At 39.4% G+C, this 25,304-nt stretch overlaps 1 protein-coding gene across 3 annotated transcripts in view; it reads left to right on the forward strand.

Moving 5' to 3' along the window:
* Positions 1-25,304, forward strand: part of CEP120 (centrosomal protein 120) — a 73,586-nt gene that overhangs the window by 11,795 nt on the left and 36,487 nt on the right. For all 3 annotated transcript variants that reach the window (XM_039253419.1, XM_039253420.1, XM_039253421.1), the window contains 10 exons: positions 1,900-2,048; positions 6,038-6,235; positions 8,115-8,342; positions 9,340-9,556; positions 10,573-10,750; positions 14,297-14,446; positions 15,213-15,395; positions 17,133-17,229; positions 17,325-17,477; positions 18,619-18,708. In XM_039253419.1, the coding sequence (XP_039109350.1) occupies positions 1,900-2,048; positions 6,038-6,235; positions 8,115-8,342; positions 9,340-9,556; positions 10,573-10,750; positions 14,297-14,446; positions 15,213-15,395; positions 17,133-17,229; positions 17,325-17,477; positions 18,619-18,708 (1,643 nt within the window). The remainder of the gene's footprint in view (positions 1-1,899; positions 2,049-6,037; positions 6,236-8,114; positions 8,343-9,339; positions 9,557-10,572; positions 10,751-14,296; positions 14,447-15,212; positions 15,396-17,132; positions 17,230-17,324; positions 17,478-18,618; positions 18,709-25,304) is intronic.

A 25,304-nucleotide genomic window follows, 5' to 3' on the forward strand; every position in this document is an offset into this window, starting at 1 on the left:
GTGATTCTCTTTTTATTTTAGATGTTAGTAATTTGTATTTTCTCTTTATCTCTTACTAACGTTGGCTAAATGCTTACTGATTTTATTGATGTTTTCAGAGAGCCAACTTTCGGTTTTGTTGCTTTTCTTCATTGATTTCATGTTACCAGTTTCATTGATTTAAGCTCTAGTTTTTATTATGTGTTTTAACATAATAAGTTTTATTATGTCTCTTTCTCTGACTGAAATATGATCTGCAAAAATTTGTTGCTCTTCATCTACTTTCCTGAAAGAGATCAACAATGTGGGGCTCAAACCCATGAACCGTGAGATTGTGACCTGAGTGAAATCAAGAACTGGACAGTTAACCGACTGAGCCACCCAGGTGCCCTTGGATGCCTTTTAAGTCTGTTTGTTATCTGATTGGTGAGGCTAAGACTTCCACTACTGTGTTAAGAGTGGACTTCCTGGTCTTGTCCTTGAGTGTAGAGGAAAAGTTCTCAGGTTTTCCCCATCGAGGATGATGTTAGCTGTCCATATATGGACATAAATAAGACCATATATGGTCTTAATTAAGTTGATATATGTTCCATCTATCCCTACTTTGTTGAGGGTTTTTATCAAGAATGTCTGCTGTGTTTTGTCAAAAGCTTTTCCTGCGTCTATTGAGAGAATCTTATGGTCCTGTTCCTTTCTTGTACTAATGTGGTTTATCACATTGATGGACTTGCAGACACCCAACCACCCTTGCAGCCCAGGAATAAATTGCACTTGATATAGGTGAATAATTCTTTTAAGGTACTGTTGGATTCAGTTTGCTAGTATCTTGTTGAGAATTTTTACATCTGTGTTCATTAGGAGTATTGGCCTGTAATTCTCCTTTTTAATGGGGTCTTTGTCTGGTTTTGGAATCAAGGTAATGCTGGCCTTGTAGAGTGAGTTTGGACGTTTTCCTTCCATTTCCATTTTTTTTGGAGCAGTTTGAGAAGAATAGATATTAATTCTTCTTTACTGGCTGGGAGAATTCCCCCGGGAAGCCATCTGGCCCTCTACTTTTTTTTGGGGGGACGTTTTTGATTACTGATTCAATTTCATTCATTGTTACTAGTCTGTTTAAATGATTTGTTTGTTCCTATTTCCATGTTGGTAGTTTGTATGTTTCTAGGAATTTATCCATTTCTTCCAGGTTGTTCAATTGGTTGGCATATAATTTTTCATAATATTCTTACACTTTTTTATTTGTGCGGTGTATTCTCTTAGAATTGTTTGTATTTCTGTGATTTGGGTTGGGGTTTCTTTAATTTGTGATTTTTATTATTTGGGTCCTATCTCTTTTATAAGTCTGCCTAGGGGATTATCATTTTTATTCTTTCAGAGAACCAACTCCTAGTTTCATTGATCTATTCTACTGTTTCTATATCATTTATATGTTATATATGTTATATATTGTATTAGAGAGAACTACTTACTGATAGGGTATGCATATATATGAAGTGGGAATTTTCCCACTGCTCTTCTCAAAATTGGTTCATGGTTTCCTCTTAGGAAACTATCCCAGTATTTAGCTTGATATCCGGGAAGCCTCTGCTTAGGCCTCCAGCGCCGCCGTGCCTTCGGGCCCATCACCCTGTGATCCAGCACCACGCCAGCCTCCCTTCTCCAGCGCAGGCTTGCTCTTCTTTCCCGGCCTTTGCAGCCCAGTTCCTTCTGCCTCGAACACTCTTTTCTACTCCCTTATTCTCTATTCAGTTACCTTTGGTGAGTGTGTTACAAAAAAGAAAATCCAAGGGAACCTTATTGAGATAGTACCTATATCCATGAAAACTGCAAGTAAAACACAAAGCACGACCAGCTTTCAAAATGTTCACAGTGGTTTATGGAAAACAATAACGTAGTTTAATTGTGTTTTTACTCTTAAAGTACCTGCCAGCTTGTCTGGCCTTGACCCCAAGGACATTGTGGCAGTGCTGAACGAGGAGGGAGGCTACCATCAGATTGGACCAGCCGAGCATTGCACAGATTCCTTCGTTATGTCTGTGACCATCGCGTTTGCCACCCAGCTGGAGCAGGTAAGGCTTTTCCTCCAATTAGTGAGTCACAAAGAACTGACAACATTGATTTTTTTTAAAAAATTTTTTGCCTTTTGGGTATTACCAAGATTTGCAAGTGGGACTGTTTTTTTACTTTTAAAAGATGTAGAAACATGTTTCCCTTCATACAAGAAAATGTTTCTGCTTTAAGAGTAAATTGGTATGATGTTAGTAATAAGAGAATAAATTAAATCTCTGGGGATTTAGAAGAAAGCCCATCAGTAAATGCTGTTTCCCGTTGTACTGTGTGGCATTGTAAGGACTGGTCTGAGAGGATCTTTTTTCTTTTAAGTATTGAAAAATTTGCTTTTTGGAGAAATGTTCAATGTTGGGAACACTGGGTCTCAGTCATACTTTATTGGGTATCATATCTGGGATTAGATGTTACCTTATTTACAAACTAACAAATTAGCCAATTACAACTCTTGGGTGTTGCTGGATGACAGAAGGTTCCTGGGTCAGAGACACAGGACTGTATTACTCTCTGCACAGCAGACACGAACATCTGCATATCGCGTGCAGTCTTCCTTATGCAGAGTCCCAAGGGGTGACACTGTGGGGCCCAGGTGGCTGCTGTCCACAGAGTGGGTTTCCATCACAGCTGAGGAACCCAGAACACTCCATTGTAAGCTGCCTGGTCTCTCCAGGAAGACACTTGACCTAATCCCTCTGGGTTACCAGCTGTAGAAGCAGCACAGGGAAGTGGCCTGTGTGGGAGGGGGCAGGGCCTTGCGATGTGGGTGCCTCAGCAGGAAAAGCAGGGACGGAGGACCCATGGCCCGTATCGCCTCTTCACCAGAATGGCTCAGCACAGCATGAGCTGGTACTCTCCTGTCCTCAGGATCAGGCCCAGTTTTCTCTGCATTATGTCGATGGAAAGCAGCTGAAGTAAATTAATGTTTTCAAAACTAGAGAATATGGTTTACAACTTAAAATTTTCACCATACTATGAGCTTTCTTAGAAGTACAAAGTTCCCACGTGGCCCACATTTACTAGTGAAATAGGAGTTAGTGACCACAGATTTACACAACTTGCAACACTGTCAGGTAAAGATTTTTCTCAGGAACTACGTATAATTTTGTCACACTAAATTTCGTGTTTTTGCCTTTCCCCATCAGTTTCTCTCTTTTTCTTCATAAAGCCCTGCCCATGGATTACTCTACCCTTCATATGCCATTCTGGTTAGGGGGAAGGTCAGTCACTCAGGTTTTTTTGTTTTTGTTTTTGTTTTTGTTTTTTTTTTTGTAAAAACTCAAAAACCAGAATGATAACTGGCTGTTGGCTGTCTCTGCTAAAAATTAAGCCAAAATGGGTTCCTCAGAAAGAGTAAACAGAATTACCATGGAGCCCGGCAGTTATACTGCTAGGTGTGTATCAAAGGAATTGAGAGCAGGTGTTCAAACAAAAACGTGTACAGGATTGTTCATAGCAGTATTCACAGTATCTAAAAGGTGGAAACAGCCCACACACCCATCAATGTCTGCATGTACAATGGGGTATTGCTCAACTCTAACGGAATGGGGCACCGACACGGGCAGACAGGAAGCACATTTGTGGCTTCCTGGGGCTGGAGGAAGGGGCACATGGGGAGTGAGTGCTCCGTGGTTCCGGTGTTTGTCTTGGGGATGGTGAAAGCCTCGGGGAGCTAGGTGTGGTGACCCTAGATGGGGGAGCATACACGACGCGGTGAATCTGCTCTGTTATTGGGATGTCCACGTTCTTGTGGTTACAGTGATAGGTCTTCTGTTGTGTATTTTACAATAATTAAAAAACAAAAAATGAAGTCCGATAGTGTATTCATCCTTTGATACTGCTGAAAGTTTTTGTTTGCTTTTTTCATTTTTTAAAGACAAGCCAAGGATTTTTTTATTTGTTTCTTTATTTTTATTGAGAGAGAGCATGAGCAGGGCAGAGGCAGAGAGAGGAGGAGAGAGAATCCTTGATGTGAGGCTCAGTCCCATAAGACGTGAGATCGTGACCTGAGAAGAGATCAAGAATTGGATTGGGACGCTTGGGTGGCTCAGTTGATTGAGCGTCCAATTTTGGCTCAGGCCATGATTTCATGGTTTGTGGGTTTGAGCCCCAAGTCAGGCTCTGTGCTGACAGCTCAGAGCCTGGAGCCTGCTTCAGATTCTGTGTCTCCCTCTCTCTCTGCACCTCCCTGCCCATGCTCTGCCTCTCTGTCTCTGTCTTTCTCTCTCGAAAGTAAACATTAAAAAAATTTAAAAAAAAAAAAGAAGAAAAAGGATTGAGCCACCCAAGCCAAGCATTTTATAAATTAGCCATTTTGTCTTTTCCCTTCATGGTAGTGAAAGGTGGCGTGAGAAAGCATTTAGCAACAAACAAACAAATGAAAGATACCTTTTCAGATGCACACCAGTGACTTAGTTTGATGCTATCAAGTGGTAGAAGGGAAGAATTAGTTTGGAGCAGTCACTGGGCGGTGATAACTGTGGGTTCCTCCTTCTCTTAAATACTGAAAGTTGAGGGTTTAAAAAAACAGGGATGACAACGGATTTTTAGAAGAATCTTTTCTCTTAGTGGAATTACTTAAAATGAAATATACTATGAAATATCTAAGGGCCATCTTCTTAAAATTTTTATTGCTTTCTGATTATGGAAGAAACCAAAGGGAAGAAAATAGTCTCTTCTGATAGAACTCAGAAATAATCACTGGTGACAAGGTACTATATTTTCTTCTTCAGACATTTTTGCATTCACCTAATAGCTGACTCTGTGCTGGGTGGTGGTAGTGTCCAGTTGAACATGTTTTTTTCTCGTAATCCTTGTACTGACCCTAAAAGAAATGGAGGTCCAGAGTGAAGAGCAGATTGTCCAGTGCTTCACAGCAAGCCATGGACAGAACGAGGACTGGGGGCTTAGTCCACAATTTGCTCTTAGCAACTATAGGTATACAAGTGCTGCCTCCCTGTGTATAAATCTACATGATTAAAATCTACTCAAATACATTTTTTTTCTCAGATACATTAATGTATGGGATTAAAGTAAACTTTTACTTTACATGTAAAAATATTCCTTTATCTGAAGCAGTAAATAGCTTTTGAGTATTTACTATGTTATTTTACACAAACTATTGAATATTTGCTATATACTGAATACGGAGCTGTTATATTCTCAGTGGTTAATTTTATTTTCATGAACCATACAAACTGTCATGTAACTTTTCTTGGCCTAAGAGTATGTTTTAGATAACTTCCATGTCAGTATATCATTATGTAGCAGCCATGTTGTATGATAACTAAATATACTTAAGCCATCTTCTACTGGTGAATGCAACAATTGTTATTTTTAACAACGTGCTTGTGAACACTTAGGGTCTGTTAGATATTTTGTATTTTATGAGACAAGAATCAGTGTCTTTGCCATGCCATTGGTGTCCATGAAACTACCAGCTTCGAGCAGTAACATTCTTATTACAGGAAATATCCTGTTGGAACTGTTAACTCTTCTAGGCTTCCCACTTTTGTCTGAGTGGCTAGAAAGCTTTTCTCTCAAAGGGCTGCACTAAGGTGTTACATTAAATAGCCTGTATGAAGGTTGTTTAAAATGCTCCCTTTATGTATGAAGAGAGTGGCAGAGTTAAGAAGAGGATGAAATAAGGTATTTGGAAGTAAAGAAGGCTCAGTTTAAAATACCTGATCACTTTCTTCTAAAAGAAATTATCCATACTCGTTCATGGATCACTTGGATGAAAAGTAAACTTCAAAACAAAAGAAATAGCTAAAAAAGCTTTTAGTCTATGGGCTTTTCTAAAACAAACCTTGAAAAATTAATCAAAGTAATCATTCGGTATTAATTTTTCAGAGATTTAGAAGCTTTGAGTGATTTTAAGACTTTGAAATAAAAAAGTCAACATTTTAGCAAAAATTTCAGAGTTCACTAGACACTCATAAGCATGTATAGTGGTTTATAAATGAATTTTTTTTTCCTCCCTGTAAATGTTTAGTTAATTCCATGTACCATGAAACTTCCAGAAAGACAGCCTGAGTTTTTTTTTTACTATTCTTTGCTGGGAAATGATGTTACAAATGAACCCTTCAATGATTTGATCAACCCAAACTTTGAGCCAGAGAGAGCATCTGTTCGAATACGTAGCAGCATAGAAATTCTTCGTGTTTACCTGGCACTTCAGTCTAAACTACAGGTAAGTATGGCAAAAACTTTTTTTTTTTTTTACTTGAGATGATTTTTTAAAGCTTCATAGAGGTACCTAGATTCTTATTTCAGTAGTGAAGGTCATCTTTCTGCCACATCTTTTCATTTCTTAGGAATTCTCCTGACTTGTAAAGTCCCGGTATAACCATTACTTCAGAATTTTAGGAGATATACTTCTTTATCCAGTAATTATGAAGGAGGTATATCAATTGACAGACTGTATAATAGAAAATGAATATAAAGCCTAAAGATTTCATCATTAATTAGTAGGGTTAGTAGCCATACACACACAGATCATGCTCTTGATTTCAGAATTTGTATACCATACTGCTATTAAAAGCTAAGAAAGGGATGCCTGGGTGGCTCAGTCAGCTAAGCGTCTGACTTCGGCTCGGGTCATGATCTCGTGGTTCATGGGTTTGAGCCCCGCATCACGCTCTGTGCTGAGAGCTCAGAGCCTGGAGTCTGCTTTGGATCCTGTGTCTCCCTCTCTCTCTGCGCCCCTCCCCTACCCATGCTATCTCTTTCTCTCAAAAATGAATGATTTTAAAAAATTTAAAAAAAAACTAAGAAATAACCCAGCTTTCTAAAACCTGCCCTTGAATTGAGAAATTTTGTCAAGTAATGTTCTGTTGAACTGTCTTTAAAAGTGAACCTTAGTGAAAATTACTGTTCTGTGTTTTATTACAATTGCTTTTAATCAGACTGAAGTGGGGTAGTGTAATAAAGGATTAGGTAGTCCTTTTTTAAAAGCACTCAGTCATTAGATTTCACTTGCAGTTTGGGTGCGAAGTGGGAAAAGGCTTTAAGAAATTGTAGTAGAGCTGCATTTTGGAGGTGGTTCTGCTAAGTTAAGGATACTAAGGAGCTGAACACTTTATAAAATGATGAACTGCTTGTTCCTGAATTTCGTCTTTTCATAGGGATTTTAGCTTCCTAAACATCTTGAGATGTATTCCCTATCTAAAATACTAGTCTTTACCAAAGTATTGACTTCTTTCTTAATTTAATTCTCCTAGACATTTAAGTCCTAAAAAATCCTTTCTCTCCAGCCCATTAACACCATGGCACTTAATAACATTCAGACTAAATTACAACTCATGGCTGACATTAGAACTAAAAGTCGTTTAGTGTTGTGACTGCTTAGTGTGCATCTGAATGCCAATATAGGAAGGTAATCAAGTTGATACTATAGTATGGAGGTGATTCGTAGTTTTGGAAGGCGGTGATGTTGAAGTTTTGATTAGCTGTCACTGATAAACAGTACATTCCACCTGAGAGGCACTCTGTTTTACCTTGTACTATTAAACACTGTTTTATATATATAATCAGAAAAGCAGGAAAAGAGAAAGAAACACCACAGATGTTTTGTGGGCAAACAAAACAAAAATTGTTTCAGGTTCTTTAGTTTCCAAATAGGGCTGGAGCTACTAACTTATTTATTTTCTTACAACTATTTCATGTTGAAATGGAAATAGAAAAAATGCTTGAGGTATTTGTTTCTATTTACATTCATGTATTCATGATATATTTGCTTATGTAAAAACAACATAGTAAGCTATTAAAGTAACCATAGTTCCTGAAGGAGAAAAGGATGATACCATGTGATTATACGGTACTGGAAGGAAAAATGAAGACTACCTTTATTATTGGGTTCTTAGGAAAGCTTACGCCTTGTCAGTAGTTTCAACAATCATGTATGAGAAGCTTTGACTCAGTCCCTGCAGGTCAGTGATAGAACCTGCATTATACTTCCCTTCTTTGGATCATGTTATAACTTTTTGTTACGGTTGATGTTTCTCCTAAATGAGAATAAATGAGAAATGAGAGACTGTAAAGCCCTATTTCCGTTTTCTCTTTCACCTCAGATCCATCTTTGCTGTGGAGACCAGTCACTTGGGAGTACAGAAGTGCCCTTAACCGGACTACTGAGAAAGGGGAGTACAGAAATCAACCAGCGGCCGGTCACAGTTGAGGGTGCTTTTATTCTTGACCCTCCGAACCGAGCCAAGCAAAAGCTTGCACCCATTCCTCTGGAGCTGGCCCCCACCGTGGGAGTGTCTGTGGCTTTGCAGAGAGAAGGCATAGATGCCCAGGCAAGTAGTGACCCTCCATCTCCTCCTCCGGCGTCTCTGCTGTCACTCGTCACTACCCATAAAAGTTGAACTTCAAAAGAGTTACCTAGTGTAAGCAAGTATTTATTATTCTTAATTAGTGGCCTCTAATATAGGTATTTCCTTTCTGGAAAGTACTTTGGCTGCCCCACCTGTAGTTTATAAGTGATAACAGAGCCTTTGCATACCGTTTTCTCCTGTGGTAGGACTCCCCCCAGCCCCCCACAGTTCATGGTCAGTCACTGGCAGAGATGGACCTTGTTCCTGGGAATCTGCATTAATGGTGGTATTTTGGTGGACTCAGCTTTAGCTTACACACAGAGTTCTTGGTTCATTTGTGCTTTATGGTCCTCATAAGTATACAGTCCCAGAATTACCTTCTGTACACTGTTCTTCTGAAGAACTGACCTTTATGTGGGTTACGAATTAAAGATAGAAAAGCCGATGTGACAGTTTGAATGTATATTTGAATATATATATGTGTGTGTGTGTGTGTATATATATATATATATACACGCTTGGGGATACATATATATGTATATATATATATTCAAATATATATGTGTATGTTATTAGAAGGAAGTGGAACAAAGGAAAGGGAGAAAATCATACTAGATCTGTTTTTATTTTGGTCTTGTTTTAACATAGGCCTCCATTGTATTTATTGCCTTTGTAACAATAACCTTTTCCGGGGACACCTGTCCCTGACTTCTTACATCAAATATCCCTTCTTACCAGTTAGGATGCATTTTGGTCCTCAGCTCTCAATATCCTGTTCCCTCCTGTCTTCCTTTTTCTGTTCCTAGATGCTACATGAAATTTGCAAATTATGAAGACAAGTAGACTAAGAATATCCAAAGTGGGAAGGGAAGCTTATATTTTAAAAATAAGGGGGGGGAGGGCGTCACATTTTTGTTGTTGTTGCTTAATTATGCAGAAAAGTGCTTTGCAAATCACTGTATCTAATAATTATTTTTAGCCTTTAATTGAATTAAAGACCCAGAAGGAATACGAGCCGCGGCAATCAAAGAAGCGAGTGTTAACTCCTATAAAAGAGAAGACCCTCACTGGGCCAAAGTCCCCAGGCGTGTCCCCTGTTCCGCCCCAAAACCAGTCACCTCCAACCAAAGATGATGCAACCGAGAGTGAAGTGGAGAGCTTGCAGTATGACAGGGACACAAAACCGAATGCAAAAGGTGAGCTGTCCTGACACATGGTTCAGGTATCCACTTCGTAGCCCCCTATTTCACGATGAACAGAGTTTTCACGGTTTGTAAGTATATTAAGAGCCAGTACTGTGTGGCGATGTACAAATTCAGTTTAAATGGAATCGAATTGAAATGGAGCCTGTGACCTGATCATAGAATTGGCTAGCGGGTAGGAATTTTTCAGTTACTTTTATTTTAGTCACAGCCTCTTGAGAAGAAATGACAGAAACTAGTTCTTTTGAACATATTTTTAACTAGTAAACACTTGAATATCTTGAATTCTTAGGAATTTTACAGAGAAGAACTCCTAACCGCCTGTTGTAATATACTCATTATACCCAGTTTTGATGCTAAAGTCCAGGGAGACACTGGGAATCATTTAACCTGGTTTTTCCATCCACTGCACTAGGACCTGCGGTTACATTTTGTAGCGTAACTAATTAGAGCCGTGTTCCATTAGCAGTCACACGGTAAGGTGCAAGTGACCCCTTGGTTACTGAAGAGCTGTAGGACTTGGTCACTCACTACACATGTCTGGTCTATAATGGGATTGGATTAGAGTTCTCTTTCTGTTAGACTATGCCCTGTGTGCCTAACACAGCCAGCACTGCTTCTTCAAAAGTGTTCTGATATCTGCAGTAAGTCTGTCCTACAACCCTTCGGATACGAAGTCTAAGTTGAGCTGCCTCTTGGAAAGAAGTTTGCACCTGCCAGCCTGCTGTCACATGTTACTGTGTCAGTAGTGAATGCTTTTCTGGTGTGCAGTCTGTGTGGAGAGGAAGGCTTTCTTGACACAGTTCTAAAATGGGAATTCAAGCCTACATAATTTGGGGGCATGTCACTTTAAGAAGCTCCTATGCCTCCTTTCTTAGGTTTATGAAACCAAATGATCTAATTCCTTGCTTGAAGGGAAATGCGATGGTATCTTTAAGTGAGGTAGATAACTGAAGAGAAAGTGTTACCAAATGGGATTTTTTTCTTTTAAATTTTTCTGTTCATTGCAGCTGTCGGTTCTTCTGTCCCTCTTCCAGTGGCCCAGCCAGTGACCACAGCCACTGCCTCAGAAACCGCCTCAGGACAGAAGGTTGCTGTGCCAGCAACATCACATCATTTTTGCTTCTCAATAGACTTAAGGAGTATCCGTGACTTGGACGTTGGCTTTACAATCAACTGTATATTAAGGTGCAATCTGATTTTTTTTTTTTTTTTTAAGTATTCTTTTTTGAAGAGCAGTGCCTTTTCTCCGTTGGGGAGTTTCAAAGGGAGAGATAGCACCAGAGAAGGTAGAGCATTTGTTAAACCCATGCACTGAAAAGCCTGCAAGGCTCTGTCCTCATGACCTTGAATTAAACCAGGGTGGCATTGGTGGTATGAGAGGTGGTAATCATGGTAGGCATCGATGATAATTTATTAGTGCTCCTCTTCAAAGAGAGTGACTCTTGAACTTAAACTGTGTTGTTTCAGGTCATCAGGGTGGCTCAGTCAGTTAAGTGTCCAACTTCAGCTCGGGTCATGATCTCACGGTTCGTGGGTTCGAGCCGCACATCAGGCTCAGAGCCTGGCGCCTACTTTGGGTTCTTTATCTCTCACTCTCTCTGTCCCTCCCTTTCTTGTGCTCTGTGTCTCTCTCCTGCAGAAATGAATAAACATTAAAAAAATGTTTTAAAATGCGTTGTTTCTTGAAAAGGTGTCACAGGGCAAAATTAAGGGAAGTGTAGTGTCTGATTTTTCTATGAAACTGCATTATAATGGGAGGTGATATGTCTGCCACCTACCCTTGATAACAGACTCTCAGAACCGTCCATAATGGACTGCCTATGGAATGTGTCTACCTTTTTCCATATAAAGCAATGAAATACTTACGTATTTCACTCAGTTAAATGGCTTTACTCAATAACCTGTTTTTAACGATAATACATCTTCATAAACCTTTTGGTTGAAATGTATATTAAATGTAATATAATAATGTGTTTTAGTTCAGAGTGGTTAGTTGTTCTTAGCATTTCCTTGGAGCAAGCACTAGCATTCCTAACAGTTAGTGCTCTTTTTGCAATTAAAATGCGAAAATCTTTCTGTCATCTTGGACATTCCCAGGAATGTCCTGGGAAGCATCTACACACTGCTTCCTGCTAGTACGTGAGGCATTCCTGCCTTTCACATGCATACGTTCACTCATACTTGTATCCACTCTTTCGCTTCTTAGATTCCTCTCAAGCTGTATCCAGAATCTTCTCAGCTTGGATGTGAATAATGGACAGAATCAAAGGGACCTGACACTTGAGCTTGACTGTGAATTCACAGAATGGCAGTGTTTCTATCACAGCTTATGTTGTACTTTTACCTCCTCCCAGAGGCTGAGAATCATTATTAAAATGTCATTTGAAATTGAGGAACAGAAAAAGTTTTCTCTCAGAGAGCTTTTCTCAAAGGGTTTATAGAACATCTCAAAATTATTTTTAGAAGTAGAATTATTATTCCTTACTATTATATCTACTCTTTTTATCTTTCTGCCTCTACTTTTAATTTAACTAATTTTATTTAATTTTATTTATTTAGAGAGAGCATAGTCAGGGGAGAGGGACAGAGGGAGAGAGAGCATTTAAAGTAGGTTCCATGCTTAGCATGGACCCCAACCTACAGCTTAATCCCGTGACTCTGAGATCATGACCTGAGCTGAAATCAAGACTTAGATGCTCAACCGACTGAGCCACATAGGCGCCCCTCTCCCTTTACTTTTATTTATTTATTTATTTTTTACAAATAGTTTATTGTCAACTCTCCCTTTACTTTTTTAACTGAAATCTCTTTGCTGCTGCTCCTAGAGAATGTGATCTTAGGGTACCTAGAAATGATGCTGGCTAGAAGCATAGAAATATTGAGGTAAAATTAGAGGCTGTGAGGGGGAAGCCTTATACTAGTCCCCTGAGCAAGCACTCATCTTCGTTTTTGTGGTTCTGTCTTGTCCTACAGGCCATTTGTTTAATCACTAAGTGCCCACATGCCAGCAGTGTGCCAGGTGTTAGGAGTTGGTGGGCCACGTAAGCAAAGAGCTCAACCTAGTGAACAAGACACATTGAGAAATCAGTCAGCATACGAGAAGGCTAGAAGTTCACTCAGCAAAGAGAAGGGGGAAAATACTCTAAACCGAGGAAGCCGTCATGATTTCCTTCACGTTCTGCCTGGAATTCACTTGATGCTAAGGGCCATTGGTTCTGTCTTTGAGTCAGTTGTTGGCAGTTTTTAAAACCCTGGCCATTTAACTTTCTGCTTGATAAATTTTATGTTATCTTGCTCTCACTGGTATGAAACTGTGGTTAGCAACTATGGAATGGGATTTGTGAGATGAGCTGATTTCATTGCATGTGTCATTATGTAGGAATGGAGTAGATGTGCAGGATTCTTGTAGGAAAAGTAGTTTTCACTACTAGGCCCTAAATTCTCGTTCTTACAATGAATGACGGAGACACAAGATGAAATGGAAGTGAGCTTTAAGTTGCCTTTCTGTTTGGCTTTAAATAGAAAGTAAGTTCAGCAGAAGTCAGACATGTTCCCATTTAATCAGGTGTGGTTTCTGTGACGAAAGGAAGAAATAGTCTTGTTATTCATTGAATTACCCACTTCTGTCCCTGATTCCCAAAGACAGAATACCATGGTTGCACCCTCTGGGAGCTGACTAGGGGTTTCAGCTCGTAAATATCAAGACATCATTAAAACATTTTTTTCATGTTTATTTATTTATTTTGAGAGAGAGAGGCAGACAGAGCATGAGTAGGGGAGGTGCAGAGAGAGAGTTGGAGAGAGAGAATCCCAGCAGGGTCCCCACTGCCAGCACAGAGCCTGATGCGGGCCTCTTTCCCACAATGATAAGATCATGACCTGAGCCGGAGTCCACAGCCAGACGCTTAACAGACTGAGCCACCCAGGTGCCCCAAGATGTTATTCAATAAAGAAAATAAGTTTAGAAATTAAATTCAGGGGCACCTGCGTGGCTTAGTCGGTTAAGCGTCCGACTTCGGCTCAGGTCATGATCTCACAGTTCATGTGTTCAAGCCCTATGTCGGGCTCTATGCTGACAGCTAGCTCAGAGCCTGGAGCCTCTTTCAGATTCTGTATCTTCCTCTCTCTCTCTCATCCTCCCCTGTTCACGCTGTCTCTCTCTCTCTCTCAGAAATAAAACATTAAAAAAAATTAAAACAAAAAAGAAATTAAATGAAATTCAGCAGGTACTTCCTCAATGTTTACTCTGTGCCAAAAACTGCTGATTTGTTGCTGGGAGGGTAGAGGTGGAAAAGACGGGTGCCACGCCCCCAGGGGACTCCTGGACAAATGGCAGCTGGGTTTTCGTTTAGTGGCGTCGCTGTCACCCCTAAATTCTGGAGTTATGTGGAGTGTATCAGAATGATCATCTCGTCCTTCTTGGGTGTTTACTACCTTCCGAATACCAGACTTCTTGCCCAGTTCATTCTAACATTCCTTATAAAGCAACTTTGGGAACTAGTGCTATATATACAGAATGCATTTTTCTCGAATTACTGACAATACTTGCAGAATTTTAAAGCTGATGACAGGACTAGAATCATTGTGTATTTGTACCATTTAATTTGTACCAACTAAAAATTCTGTTTGTTCATTATGTTCATTTTATCCTTAAAAAACAAGACAAAAACAAACCTATAGGTCTCATCTGTAATCTGTATCATAGGATTTTTTTTCCCCCTGAAATTCCAGGTACTCCTATCCATTCTTTGGTAGTGCAGCTCCTATTATGACTAATCCTCCTGTAGAAGTTCGCAAAAACATGGAAGTTTTTCTTCCACAGTCTTACTGTGCATTTGATTTTGCAACTATGCCTCATCAGCTCCAGGATACCTTCCTAAGGTAATGTAGATATGGTGCGTATGATATGAAGTCACTCTTGAAAATGCGTATCTTGTTACTAACAAGAGAGATTCCTAGAGGTTTAGACCCAAAGCAGTTAATGCATTTGAGAACTTGGAAGCACATGTATTAGTAATGTAATTAGTTACTAATTATTAATGTAATCAGTAGTGTGTGATGTGTATGCTTCTGCTGTAAAGTTTTATGAGGTTGTGGTTATTTATCAAATCTTTGCCTATTTTTATATCTTATTTGTCTGAATTTGGAGGTTAGAACTGTGTTAAATGCCATCTTTGAGTAAGGAAGAAGGTTTGAAAAACTACTGTCTTGTTTTTCATAATATGCGAAGATAAATAAAAACAAGCTATTTAGTTTTTATGACCAGTTCACCAGTGGCCTGGAGTGTAGTGGTTGCTTTTTGTGTTTTCACGTCTCCCTGAAATGAAGGTATTAATCCACCTATCTGAGATGGATTCATAAAGGAAAAGATTTGAAATGTCTTTACTCTCTGAGTAGCACAATTCAAATGTGTATATTATTTTAAAAGGAAGAAGGAAGATTGAAAAATAGCATTTCATGGGTTTTCTTTATTGCCCAGAAAGAGGTGCGGAAACTGTCATGGTATTTTCTGTTTGTTACCTGTGGAATGGAGCCTTTCCGACCCAGGCAACGAAAACATCTTTGTCTATGTTTAGGGAACTCGAAGATCTATTAGCGACTTGGTTCAGAAATGGTAGGACATGAACACGTGTTCTCTCTTCCTTAGGATTCCACTGCTGGTTGAATTATGGCACAAGGACAAAATGAGTAAAGATCTGCTTCTGGGAATTGCGAGGATCCAGCTTTCTAACGTCTTGTCTTCAGAAAAAACTCGCTTTTTAGGGTCCAGCGGAGAACAGTGTTGGCGTCAAACGTACAGTGAAAGCGTGCCCTTTATAGCGGCGCAGGGGTAATGAATTTCCCAAACTTGACCTTAGCTTTCTTTTTATTCTCATTAGCTGGGTACAACCTTATTCTTCCCTGGCATGTCTGTTGCGATCGTACTTCTTGGACCTCTGGGGGCTGTATTCCAATTTGCTCCTTAGCATTGTTTACCTTTCTGATATCGCCGTTCCCTATTCTACTCGTAACCCTTAGGATCTTAAATGTTTCCCTCCTCTCTATTGAGCCTGACAATTTTAACTTCCAGCTCTGTTTTGTTGTTGTTGTTGTTTAGTAATTCAGGGTCAGATTTATAATGTATTTTTATATTATTTTGCTTGGGGAATGACTCTCTGTCTACTTGAAAATATTTTAACTGTTGCTTCAAATCTATTTTCTGAGAACGTTAACAAATGTTTGGCACTTTAAAAACTGACTATTGTTTCTCTGCCCTGGAATCTATTGCCACCGTGGAAAACTGAAGTACATATCCCTTGTACAAAATACATATATTTTAAGTACATCTTTTTAAATTTAGCAGTAGAAATTTAAATACACTTTAAAATTATACATCACATGCTTTGGTGTTTGAAGCATAATTAGAATGTACAAAGAAATCAGGCTCAGTAAAAAGCTGAGATCTAGAAGTAGTGTTTAAGTTCCTTCCCTTGCTCTTCCCCATCCATAGTCCCTTCCAGTGAGTAAAGAATTCGTACCACTTCTATTCACTTAGCGGATCTACCGAGAGGTGTTTTAGAGAAGCACATGTTCTGGTGAACTGAAAATTCTGCCAAAAATCCCATTCTTTGGTCACATTAAGTAGACCATAGTGAAAATAATTAAATCATTACCAGTTATTTTAAATCTGTTGGTTACGAATATTAACTTTTGTTGCCCTGCTCTGTAAACAGATAAGTTTTAGGAGACTTTGTGTGCTTTGTTGTGTTTTCTTCATTTCTTCTAAAAGCTGTGAGGTTAGAAGAAAATGGAAAAATTGATTTAAGAGTTTATTTGTGCGGGTTCCATTCACTGAAGTTTTTGCTTGACTGAGGATTTATGGAAGAGATTTGATTTAGACAAAACCACGTTTCTTGTAGCCAAGGTGGACTTTCCTCTAATGTTTTGGTAAATACTACATGCACTCCTCTGAGACAGAGACAAGCTCATTGTGATAAAAATAACATACAATTATCCTATTTTCAGGAATTACCCTGAGGCAGTGCTCCCATCCAGTGAAAAGTTTATGTACAAGTGCTTCCTCCCAGGAAAAAAGCAGATTAAGAATTCAGAATAATCTGTATATAATCAACAATAGGGCCAGTATTTTTTCTCTTAATTTTACTCTGTAAATTTATTAGTATATTTTACAGGCATTAAAACTTAAACATTTTTGAACGGATGTTGATGACGTGAGAAAATGCTCCAGATGTAAGTGGAGAAAAAGGGACCAGAGTGTATGTGTATCTGCATGTACATAAAACAGAAGAGAGAAAGGAAATGAAAGTTCAGTAATTCCCTTTGGGCAGTAAGATTTTAAATTTCCCCAAAAAATCTATAGCTGATGGAGGCTTTCTTATAGTAAACGTAGGTCTGGACTTCCAACAGGTTGGTCATCAGGTAAAATGCGCATATGGAAGGTCTTGAGGATTGAGTAGTGTGAGTGTCAGGTACAAGAAATGTGAACTACTCAATGCTGTAACACTGGGGAAGTAAAAGGAAAAATAATATTTCCATGAATTTTAAGGATTTCTGAATTTATTTGTAGGTCAAACAACAGGATAATGGATCTTTCCTACACAGTAACTCTAGAAGATTATGGACTAGTAAAAATGCGTGAGATTCTTGTATCTGATTCATCTCAGGTAAGTAACACTGAATGGGAAACATGACTATAGTGAATCTAATGCAGTATGTGTATGAGTGTGTTTGTTTCAATATGTTTTCGGTCACGTCTTAGGGTTTATCTGCTGTGCAACAGAAGCCATCCTCCCTTCCTGCAGCACCTTGTCCTTCAGAAATCCAGACAGAGCCTCGTGAAACCTTAGAATACAAAGCAGCACTAGAGCTAGAAATGTGGAAAGAGATGCAAGAAGACATTTTCGAAAATCAGGTTACTTTTTAAATGTTGCTTTGAAACTTTGTTTTTGAAAATACCTAAAATAGTTTTCTTCTCCATAGTAGGCTTTTTTCCCCTCTCTATTCCATAGGTACCCTATTTGTTCCCTCTTAGTAGCAAGAATGCTTTACTCTTAGAGAAAAACAGAATAAAAAAATAACTCAATTAAGTGATACTTGGGCAGAAGCCATGCAGGAGTCCCCTAAGCTTTCTCTATGACTTTGGGGCAAAAATAGGAATGAAGGTTACAAATCAGTGGTTGAAAGAATGAACATTTCTTTCAATTGCAGGCCCTCATTTACCATGTCCTCATGGAGCCTGGAACCATCTCTCTCTACCCAAGAGAGAGAGTGAAAACAGGTCTTCACTTTAGTTTTATACTCAAGTGGGTATCCCTTGCTTCAGGCATTCTCTTTGGGTTTTGTTTTTTTTTTTTTTTTGCATATATATACTTTTTAACGTTTTATTTATTTCTGAGAGAGAGAGAGACAGTGTGAGCAGGGGAGGGTCAGAGAGAGAGGGAGATACAGAATCTGAAACAGGCTCCAGGCTCTGAGCTGGCTGTCAGCACAGAGCCCGATGCAGGGCTCGAACCCACAGACATTGAGGTCATGATCTGAGCCGAAGTCGGACGCTTAACTGACTGAGCCACCCAGGTGCCCCTCTTTGGTTTAAGAATAAAAGAGCATGCCTGGAGGAAACATATTGGTGATCAGTATTAATTATTTTAACAGAGAACAAGTGATCTGTGTATTTGCAAATGACATCAGATAAAGGGTTGGTATCGAAGATCTATAGAGAACTTACCAAATTCAATACCAAAAAACAAATCCAGTGAAGAAATGGGCTAAAGACATGAACAGGCACTTCTCCAAAGAAGATACCCAGATGGCCAACAGACACATGAAACAGTGCTCAACATCACTCATCCTCAGGGAACTACAAATCATCCACACTGACATACCACCTCACACCCATCAGAATGGCTAAAATCAACAAGTCAGGCAACAACAGATGTTGGCGAGGATGTGGAGAAAGAGGATCTCTTTTGCACTGCTGCTGGGAATGCATACTGGTGATCTGTATTTGAAATACTGATGTGCTTTCAGCGACTTCCTTTTTCTTCCTCTTGTAGCTAAAGCAGAAGGAATTGGCTCATATGCAGGCTCTTGCAGAGGAATGGAAGAAGAGAGACCGAGAGAGAGAATCACTCGTAAAGAAAAAGGTAATAACTTCTGTAGAAATAGAAGGCAGAAAGGAAAAGTATGGATGATAGTATCTTGTAACACATTAAAGAAAATCTGGGAGTAACAAAGTACAGTGATTGTATATTGGTTTGGATAAAGTGAATGGATGGGTCAGGAGTAGGAGGAAGGCCTTTCTCCATAAGGTGTTGGGTGCTGCTTTGATTTTGAACTCTGCAAATGTATTATTTGTTCAAAAAATGAATACTCTAGGGAAAAAATCTACTTCTGTATGAAAAAAATGGCACTTTTTTTTATAACATTTTTATTTATTATTGAGAGACAGAGAGAGAACATGAGCATGGGAGGGGCAGAGAGAGAGGGAGACACAGAATCTGAAGGAGGCTCCAGGTTTTGAGATGTCCACACAGAGCCCGATGCGGGGCTCAACTCACAAACTGTGAGGTCATGACCTGAGCCCAAGTCGGATGCTTAACCAACTGAGCCACCCCGGCGCCCCGAACATAGCACATTTTAATCTGTTTGTTAATAAAAAAGCATCAAAAACTTAGAAGCTATTTTTAAGAATTTAATCCTGGAATAAATGACATCTTTAAAAATAACACAAGACCATTTGATCTTATTCCGAAAAGCAAAAGTTCAGTACTTACCTGTTTACACTTAAGTTATTGAGTAAAACAAAAGCCCTGAAAATTACACTTCTTTCAAATACTGAAATTGAACTCTCATATTAGGGGTTAATGACACGGCTCCAGGTGGGAGGAGATAACTAATGGTGCCATGGGCTGCTCCCCTCCGCCAAGAGACTGGAGCAGCTTGCAGACTAGAATAGTTTCGGAAGTTACTTTCAGGTCTCTAACCATTTACATTGAATAGGTAATTATTGGCACAGCTGGATTTTTTTTAACTTGTTTTCTGATATGCTTGGTTTAAATCCATTTTGCTTTTGCTTTTCCATTTGTTCCATCATTTCTTCTTTTTAAAAAAATTTTTTTTAATGTTTATTTTTGAGAGAGAGAGAGAGAGAGACAGAGTACAAGTTGGGGAGGGGCAGAGAGAGAGGGCGACACAGAATCTGAAGCAGGCTCCTGGCTCGGAGCTGTCGGCTCAAACTCACAAACCATAAGGTCATAACCTGAGCTGAAGTTGGATGCTTGACTGAGCCACCCAGGTGCTTTTTCGTAGGTTTTTTTTTTTTTTTTTGGTCTTTTCCTGTTTTTCTTTTGGATTCATTGACTTTTCTTATGATCCCATTTTATTTTTACTCTTTCCTGATTAGCAATGTCTCTGTTTCATTGCTTTTTGGGGAGGGAGGGTTGCTTTAAGATTTAAAATATGCAGCTTTAACCTATTAGCACACTGCTAATAATTAATAATAATAATAATGCTATTATGCCATTTTACCTGTGGTGTAAGAAGCTGACAACAGTATATATCCAGTGTGTGTTTTTGTGCTAATACCATCATAGATTTTGCTTGCATGCAAATTATCCTAAAATACATTTTTGCTTTTAAGAATTAGTTTTTAAAGAAATAAAACTTTGAGGCAATAGCCTCTATTATTAACCACATAAAAAGGATTTCTTGTAGTATGGGCCCGATGGCAATATATGCTGTCAGTTTATGTTTGAAGAAGTGTTTCTCTCTCCCTCATTTTGAAATAAATCTATTTTCACTGGGTATGGAATTCTGGGTGGAAAATTTTTGTTTCAGTCTTTGAAGTTGTTACGTTTGCATTTTGGCTTGTTTTGTTCTTCATGGAAATCTGCTGGCCTTGTTATCTTGGCTCTCTATCTCTAAGGTCTCTTTTTTCTTCTCGGTTTAAGCTTTTTTTTATCACTAGTTTTCAGCTAGGAATTTGATGGGCTTTGTGATTGTGTGTGTGTGTGTGTGTGTGTGTGTATGTGTGTGTTGGTGCGCGCGCACATGTGTGTGTGTATACGTGCATGTATTTCTCCACCCTGCTTGGAGTCTTTGAACTTCTTTGGTTATGGGGTTTCATCATGCTTAGAACATTTTGGGTTTTTATTGCTTAAAATTTTTTGCTGTGTCTGTCTCCCCTCTCCTGATTAGAGTCCATGTGCATGTATTGTACTGCTTGATATTGTCCCAGAGAGACAGGAATTACTTTTTAAGTCTTTTTTTCCCCCCCTCAGTGCTCCATCATGGGTATTTTTTATCGCTGTGACTTCAGGTTGACCATTTGTTCTTCTGAAGGGTCTGATTTGCCACGAATCCGGTTCAGCACAATGTTTCATGACATACAGTGTGTTTTTCATCTCTAGAAGGTTCATTTGGGCGTTTTTCTTTTTTGAAGCACTTTTCATCATGTTCATGTTTTCCTTTACATTCTTGAGTATCTGGAATATATTTACCATATGTTATCAACTAGTTCCAACATCTGTATCATTTTGAGGTCTCTATTGTTTCTTTTCCACCTGGTTATAGGGAACATTTTTCTATTACTTTGAAAGACTGGTAATTTTTTGTTAGATGCCAGAAATCTCGTGAAATTTACGTTGTTGATTGCTGGATCTTGGTGTGTGAGGTGAGTTTGATCCTTTTTAGTTTCGCTCGGGCAAGCTGAGAACAGTCCGTAGCCGTGGGCTGTGTAGTAGGTATATAGATGCCTAGCATGTGCCAGTCTCTCCCCTCAGAGCAGTAGGCATGTGCACTGTACTCAGACCTGGCTGAGCTCTGGGAATGCCTTGTCTTAGAGCTCTCCAGTGGCAAACCATCCAGCCTTACGGGTTTCCCCTCAGACTGGAGGGGACTCCTCTGCTCGTCTCCAGTGCTTACCCACCCTCTGCACATCTTTCTCCTCTCTTCACCACCTCAAGTTTCCCCAGCCTCCCTAGCCTCTTGTTTCCTCAACTCAGCAAGGTTGCGAGGCTCTGCTGGGTATCCCCTTCGCTGAGCCTTAGTCTGGAAGGCGCTAGAGTTACTGTAGGGCTGGCCTCCATTCTTCTCTGCTATCGGGGCCATGGTCCTGCGCTGTCCATTCTCCCGTGAGTAAACACAGTTGTTTCGTGTATGTCGTTCCATTGGTGTCTGAGGAGGAGGGCAGGTGGTGTTGTAGGAGTAGACCAAGCAGGGTTCCCCAGGCCTTTGACTTTAAAATAACTGTTTCAGTTTTATCGTCTTAATTCTCAACCATTAAAAATTTGGAAAACCAGTGAGTTGAAAAAAAAAAAATCTAAAAAAAAGAAAAAAAGATAACAGGACTCCTCCAAAGCATCTTGTGCTTAAGAAATGTTCAAATAACCAAAATGTAAAAACTAGAGGCCCTCACACATATTTAAACAATTTTCTAGTTTTCCTTAAATGTGACTTTTATATTAAGTTGGATTTGTAGTTCTCAGGTAGCCTTTATTAACTGAATCTGAGTGAGCTTATGAAATATTTAAATTTCTAGAATTTTTCATTTAGCTTGTAAGACGAGGAATGTATCACTGAACCATTTTTTAATGCTTTTGAAGAATTTTATTGTGTTAAGTTTTGCAAAAGTCAAATCAGAAAAACTTCTTTAGTTAATATTTTGGCAGATCCAACTTGTGCCATTATTACACTTTCTATTGTAAGAAAAAAAAGTCAGTGTCTGTATAATGGTTGAAAAAAAAAGCCTCAAAGTAGTTTTTGGTTGGTTGTTATTTTGATAATTATCTTTTCAGTTGATTACCATCGTATACAATTTTTCCCACCATTTCAGCTTGAATGGACTATCTCCTAACTTATAATAATGATGCTTAGAAAATGAAATATGAAGGGTACCTGGGCGTCCCTATCTGTTAAATATCTAACTGTTGACTTCGGCTCAGATCATGATCTCACAGTTTACAAGTTTGAACCCCACACTGGGCTCTGTGCTGACAGTGTGGAGCCTGCTTAGGATTTTCTCTCTCTGCCTCTCCCTTGCTCACATGCTCACTCTCTCAAACTAAATAAATACTAAAAAAAAAAAAAAAAGGGGGGGGGTTGGAATATGAGGCCTGTCTTAATACGTGGCTATTTGAATTAGTCTTGTCAAAAAGTTGATGGGATTGCTGTGTTTTTCCAACCTAAGTACATTGGAGAGTAACAACTCAGCCAGCACAATGTGTGTGTGCCCTGTCTTGGAAGAATATGGTCAACCAGGATGGGATCCGTTTCCTAACACTTCATAAGCCACTGTAACATTGAGTCACTGGGGAGAAAAGGCAGCGTTTGCCTCAACAGGATGAAATCTTTGCACACTGAATTCTCTGAGCCTGTGTGATTTTTAGGTCTTTTTCTGTTGGTTGGTTTTCACCTTATTTACCTGATTTTTCTTTCTTTTTTTTTTTTTTTTTTAAACAACGTATAGTTCTTCAGTACTTAGAAACCTTACCTGAAGGAGCCTGGGTAATACTGGTGCAGTCATTTAAATTTATTTCTGCTGTTCAGCACAGCATGAGTAAATAGTAAAATGGACCTCATCTTATTATGAGGAGGTTTGTCCTGCCTGACAAGATGCTAACTAGCTAATAGCCCATAATTCAGGATGCAGTGGCGAAGGAGTATAAATGGTAAATAAAATTACATCTAGTTAGAGCTCAAGTTACTAATATTTCATAATCATAAGTTATTTTAATCTTTGATGTACACCTAATGATGTACATCAAGGGGGGTTATTAATCTATCAGTCTTTTTTGATCATCTTTTGGAACCAGTGTGGAAGGATTATTTTGTTAACTGAGAAAGAGCAGATTGTTTTTGTGGGAAATCTTTTGTTTTGTAAAATAATGTATCCTCTGGTGTTATACGTAAACTTTTTTTTCCAAATAAATGAAGCTTTCGTTAATCTTGAAGCACTTAACAGCCCACCCACTCATTTGGGGCCTTTGGGGTCAAGTGAAATGTTTGCAGCTGTACCAGATCTTTATTCTCAGAAACCAATGTCCTGGAAATGACCTGGTTGTCCAGATTGACATGCTAAACCACAGTTTAAGATCAAGTTATTTACTTGACAAAGTTCGGATTATAATATTCTGGTCCTGTCCTGCCTTCCACATAGCTGAGACCATGTTTGTTCTGTCCTCTGCATGACTTCCCATCAGATAGCTGAAGATCGCTATCATATACCTACTGAGAAGGAAGACCTCGGTTCTGCATTAGGGAATAGGGGAGAGTGTTTCATGGAGAAGATCACTTGGATGAAGATGAGTAGATACTGCCATGGAGACTCCAAGGGAATTCCAAACAAGGAAGTTGTAAATAGGCTCAGCATTAAGAAAAGTGTATGTAGCTTGATGTAGGAGGAAGGGAGAAGAGGGTCTTCCTCCAGAAATAATGTGGAGAGGTCTATGGCATGTAAATACTCTTCTGTCCATATTGAGGAGATGAGATTTGACCCTGTAGACGTTCTCAGCCCAGGTTTCTTGGGAGAATTAGGGTGTAATGCCTGCCAGCGTCCACTTTTGGTGGTGGATTCCCTTTCTCCTGTGCTTCGACAATGGTAGAGTTGTGTGCCATTCAAGAGAAGACAGAGAAAATTATCACTCAGGTCATCTTTTACACTCTATGGTTCAGATGATAAAACCTGCTTGGGAAAGGTAGAAGTTTGATAAACTTATTTTTTAAATGAAGAGTTTTATGTAAGAGAATAAGGAAATGAGATTTTCATTTTAGAACAGTTGTTGCAGAATAGAGGAATCTGAATCTAAAGTCAGGAAGGCCAGGGAAGCGATAATAAGTATAAAAGAAAATCAAGGCTGAACAGTGGCAGCCGCGATAAGATGAAGGAGGAAAGAGGAACAGGAGCTACAGGGAACAGACTTATGTAGGTTTAAGGTCTCAAGCCTTAAGGCATATTCGGTGCTACCGTCGCATCTTCCTGCTTTCCGTCATCAGCTCCCTTCCCTCTCCACAGTGGTTCTCAGACAGCCCTCCCTCATCCTCACCCACTTTGGTCTTTCCCTTTCTCAAACATTTCCTCTGCTTGACTCCCCTTCCTACCCTTTACTGCTCCTCTACTGAATTCACTGGTCTCCCCTTGGCAGTTTTCATGCCAGAACTTTTTTTTTTCTCAGCCTCTGCTGCGTTTATTGGCTTGCCCCAAAGGCAGTCTTTTCTGTTTTTACACTTCTTTGAGTGTTGTCATCCACTTTCTTAGCGTCATATACAGGTTAAACACAGTTAGGCACTCTGTGTGCGTGTGTGTGTGTGTGTGCGTGTGTGTGTGTGCACGTTTGTTCTCCCCCAGCCTCTTCTCTGGACTCTACACTTGGCTGTTCGGCTGCCTCTACCCACTGCCAGCTGACTGACTGACAAGCAAATCAGAGGGAACATGTCTAGAAACAAGCTCTGTGTCTCCCTCCTGTATGAATTTGTTCCTGTTGATTCCACATCTTAATAAATGGCAATACCTTTTACTCAGCTCCTCAGGCTAGAAGGCAAGTTACCCTTGACTCTTTCTCATTCCACATCTAGTTTGTTAGCACATTCTCTTAGCTCTGTATTGAATATGGATTCTGGAAGCGAACCACTTTCACCTACCTTCTTGACTACTTCCATTAGTATAAACAGTTCTGATCTCTCTCCTACATTACTACAGCTACTTCTTAACTCAGAATTCCTTCCTCTTTCCTGACCCCTCTTT

Source organism: Hyaena hyaena, unplaced genomic scaffold (genome assembly GCF_003009895.1).
Source record: "Hyaena hyaena isolate Hyena2069 unplaced genomic scaffold, ASM300989v1 scaffold_453, whole genome shotgun sequence".
NCBI lineage: Eukaryota > Metazoa > Chordata > Mammalia > Carnivora > Hyaenidae > Hyaena > Hyaena hyaena.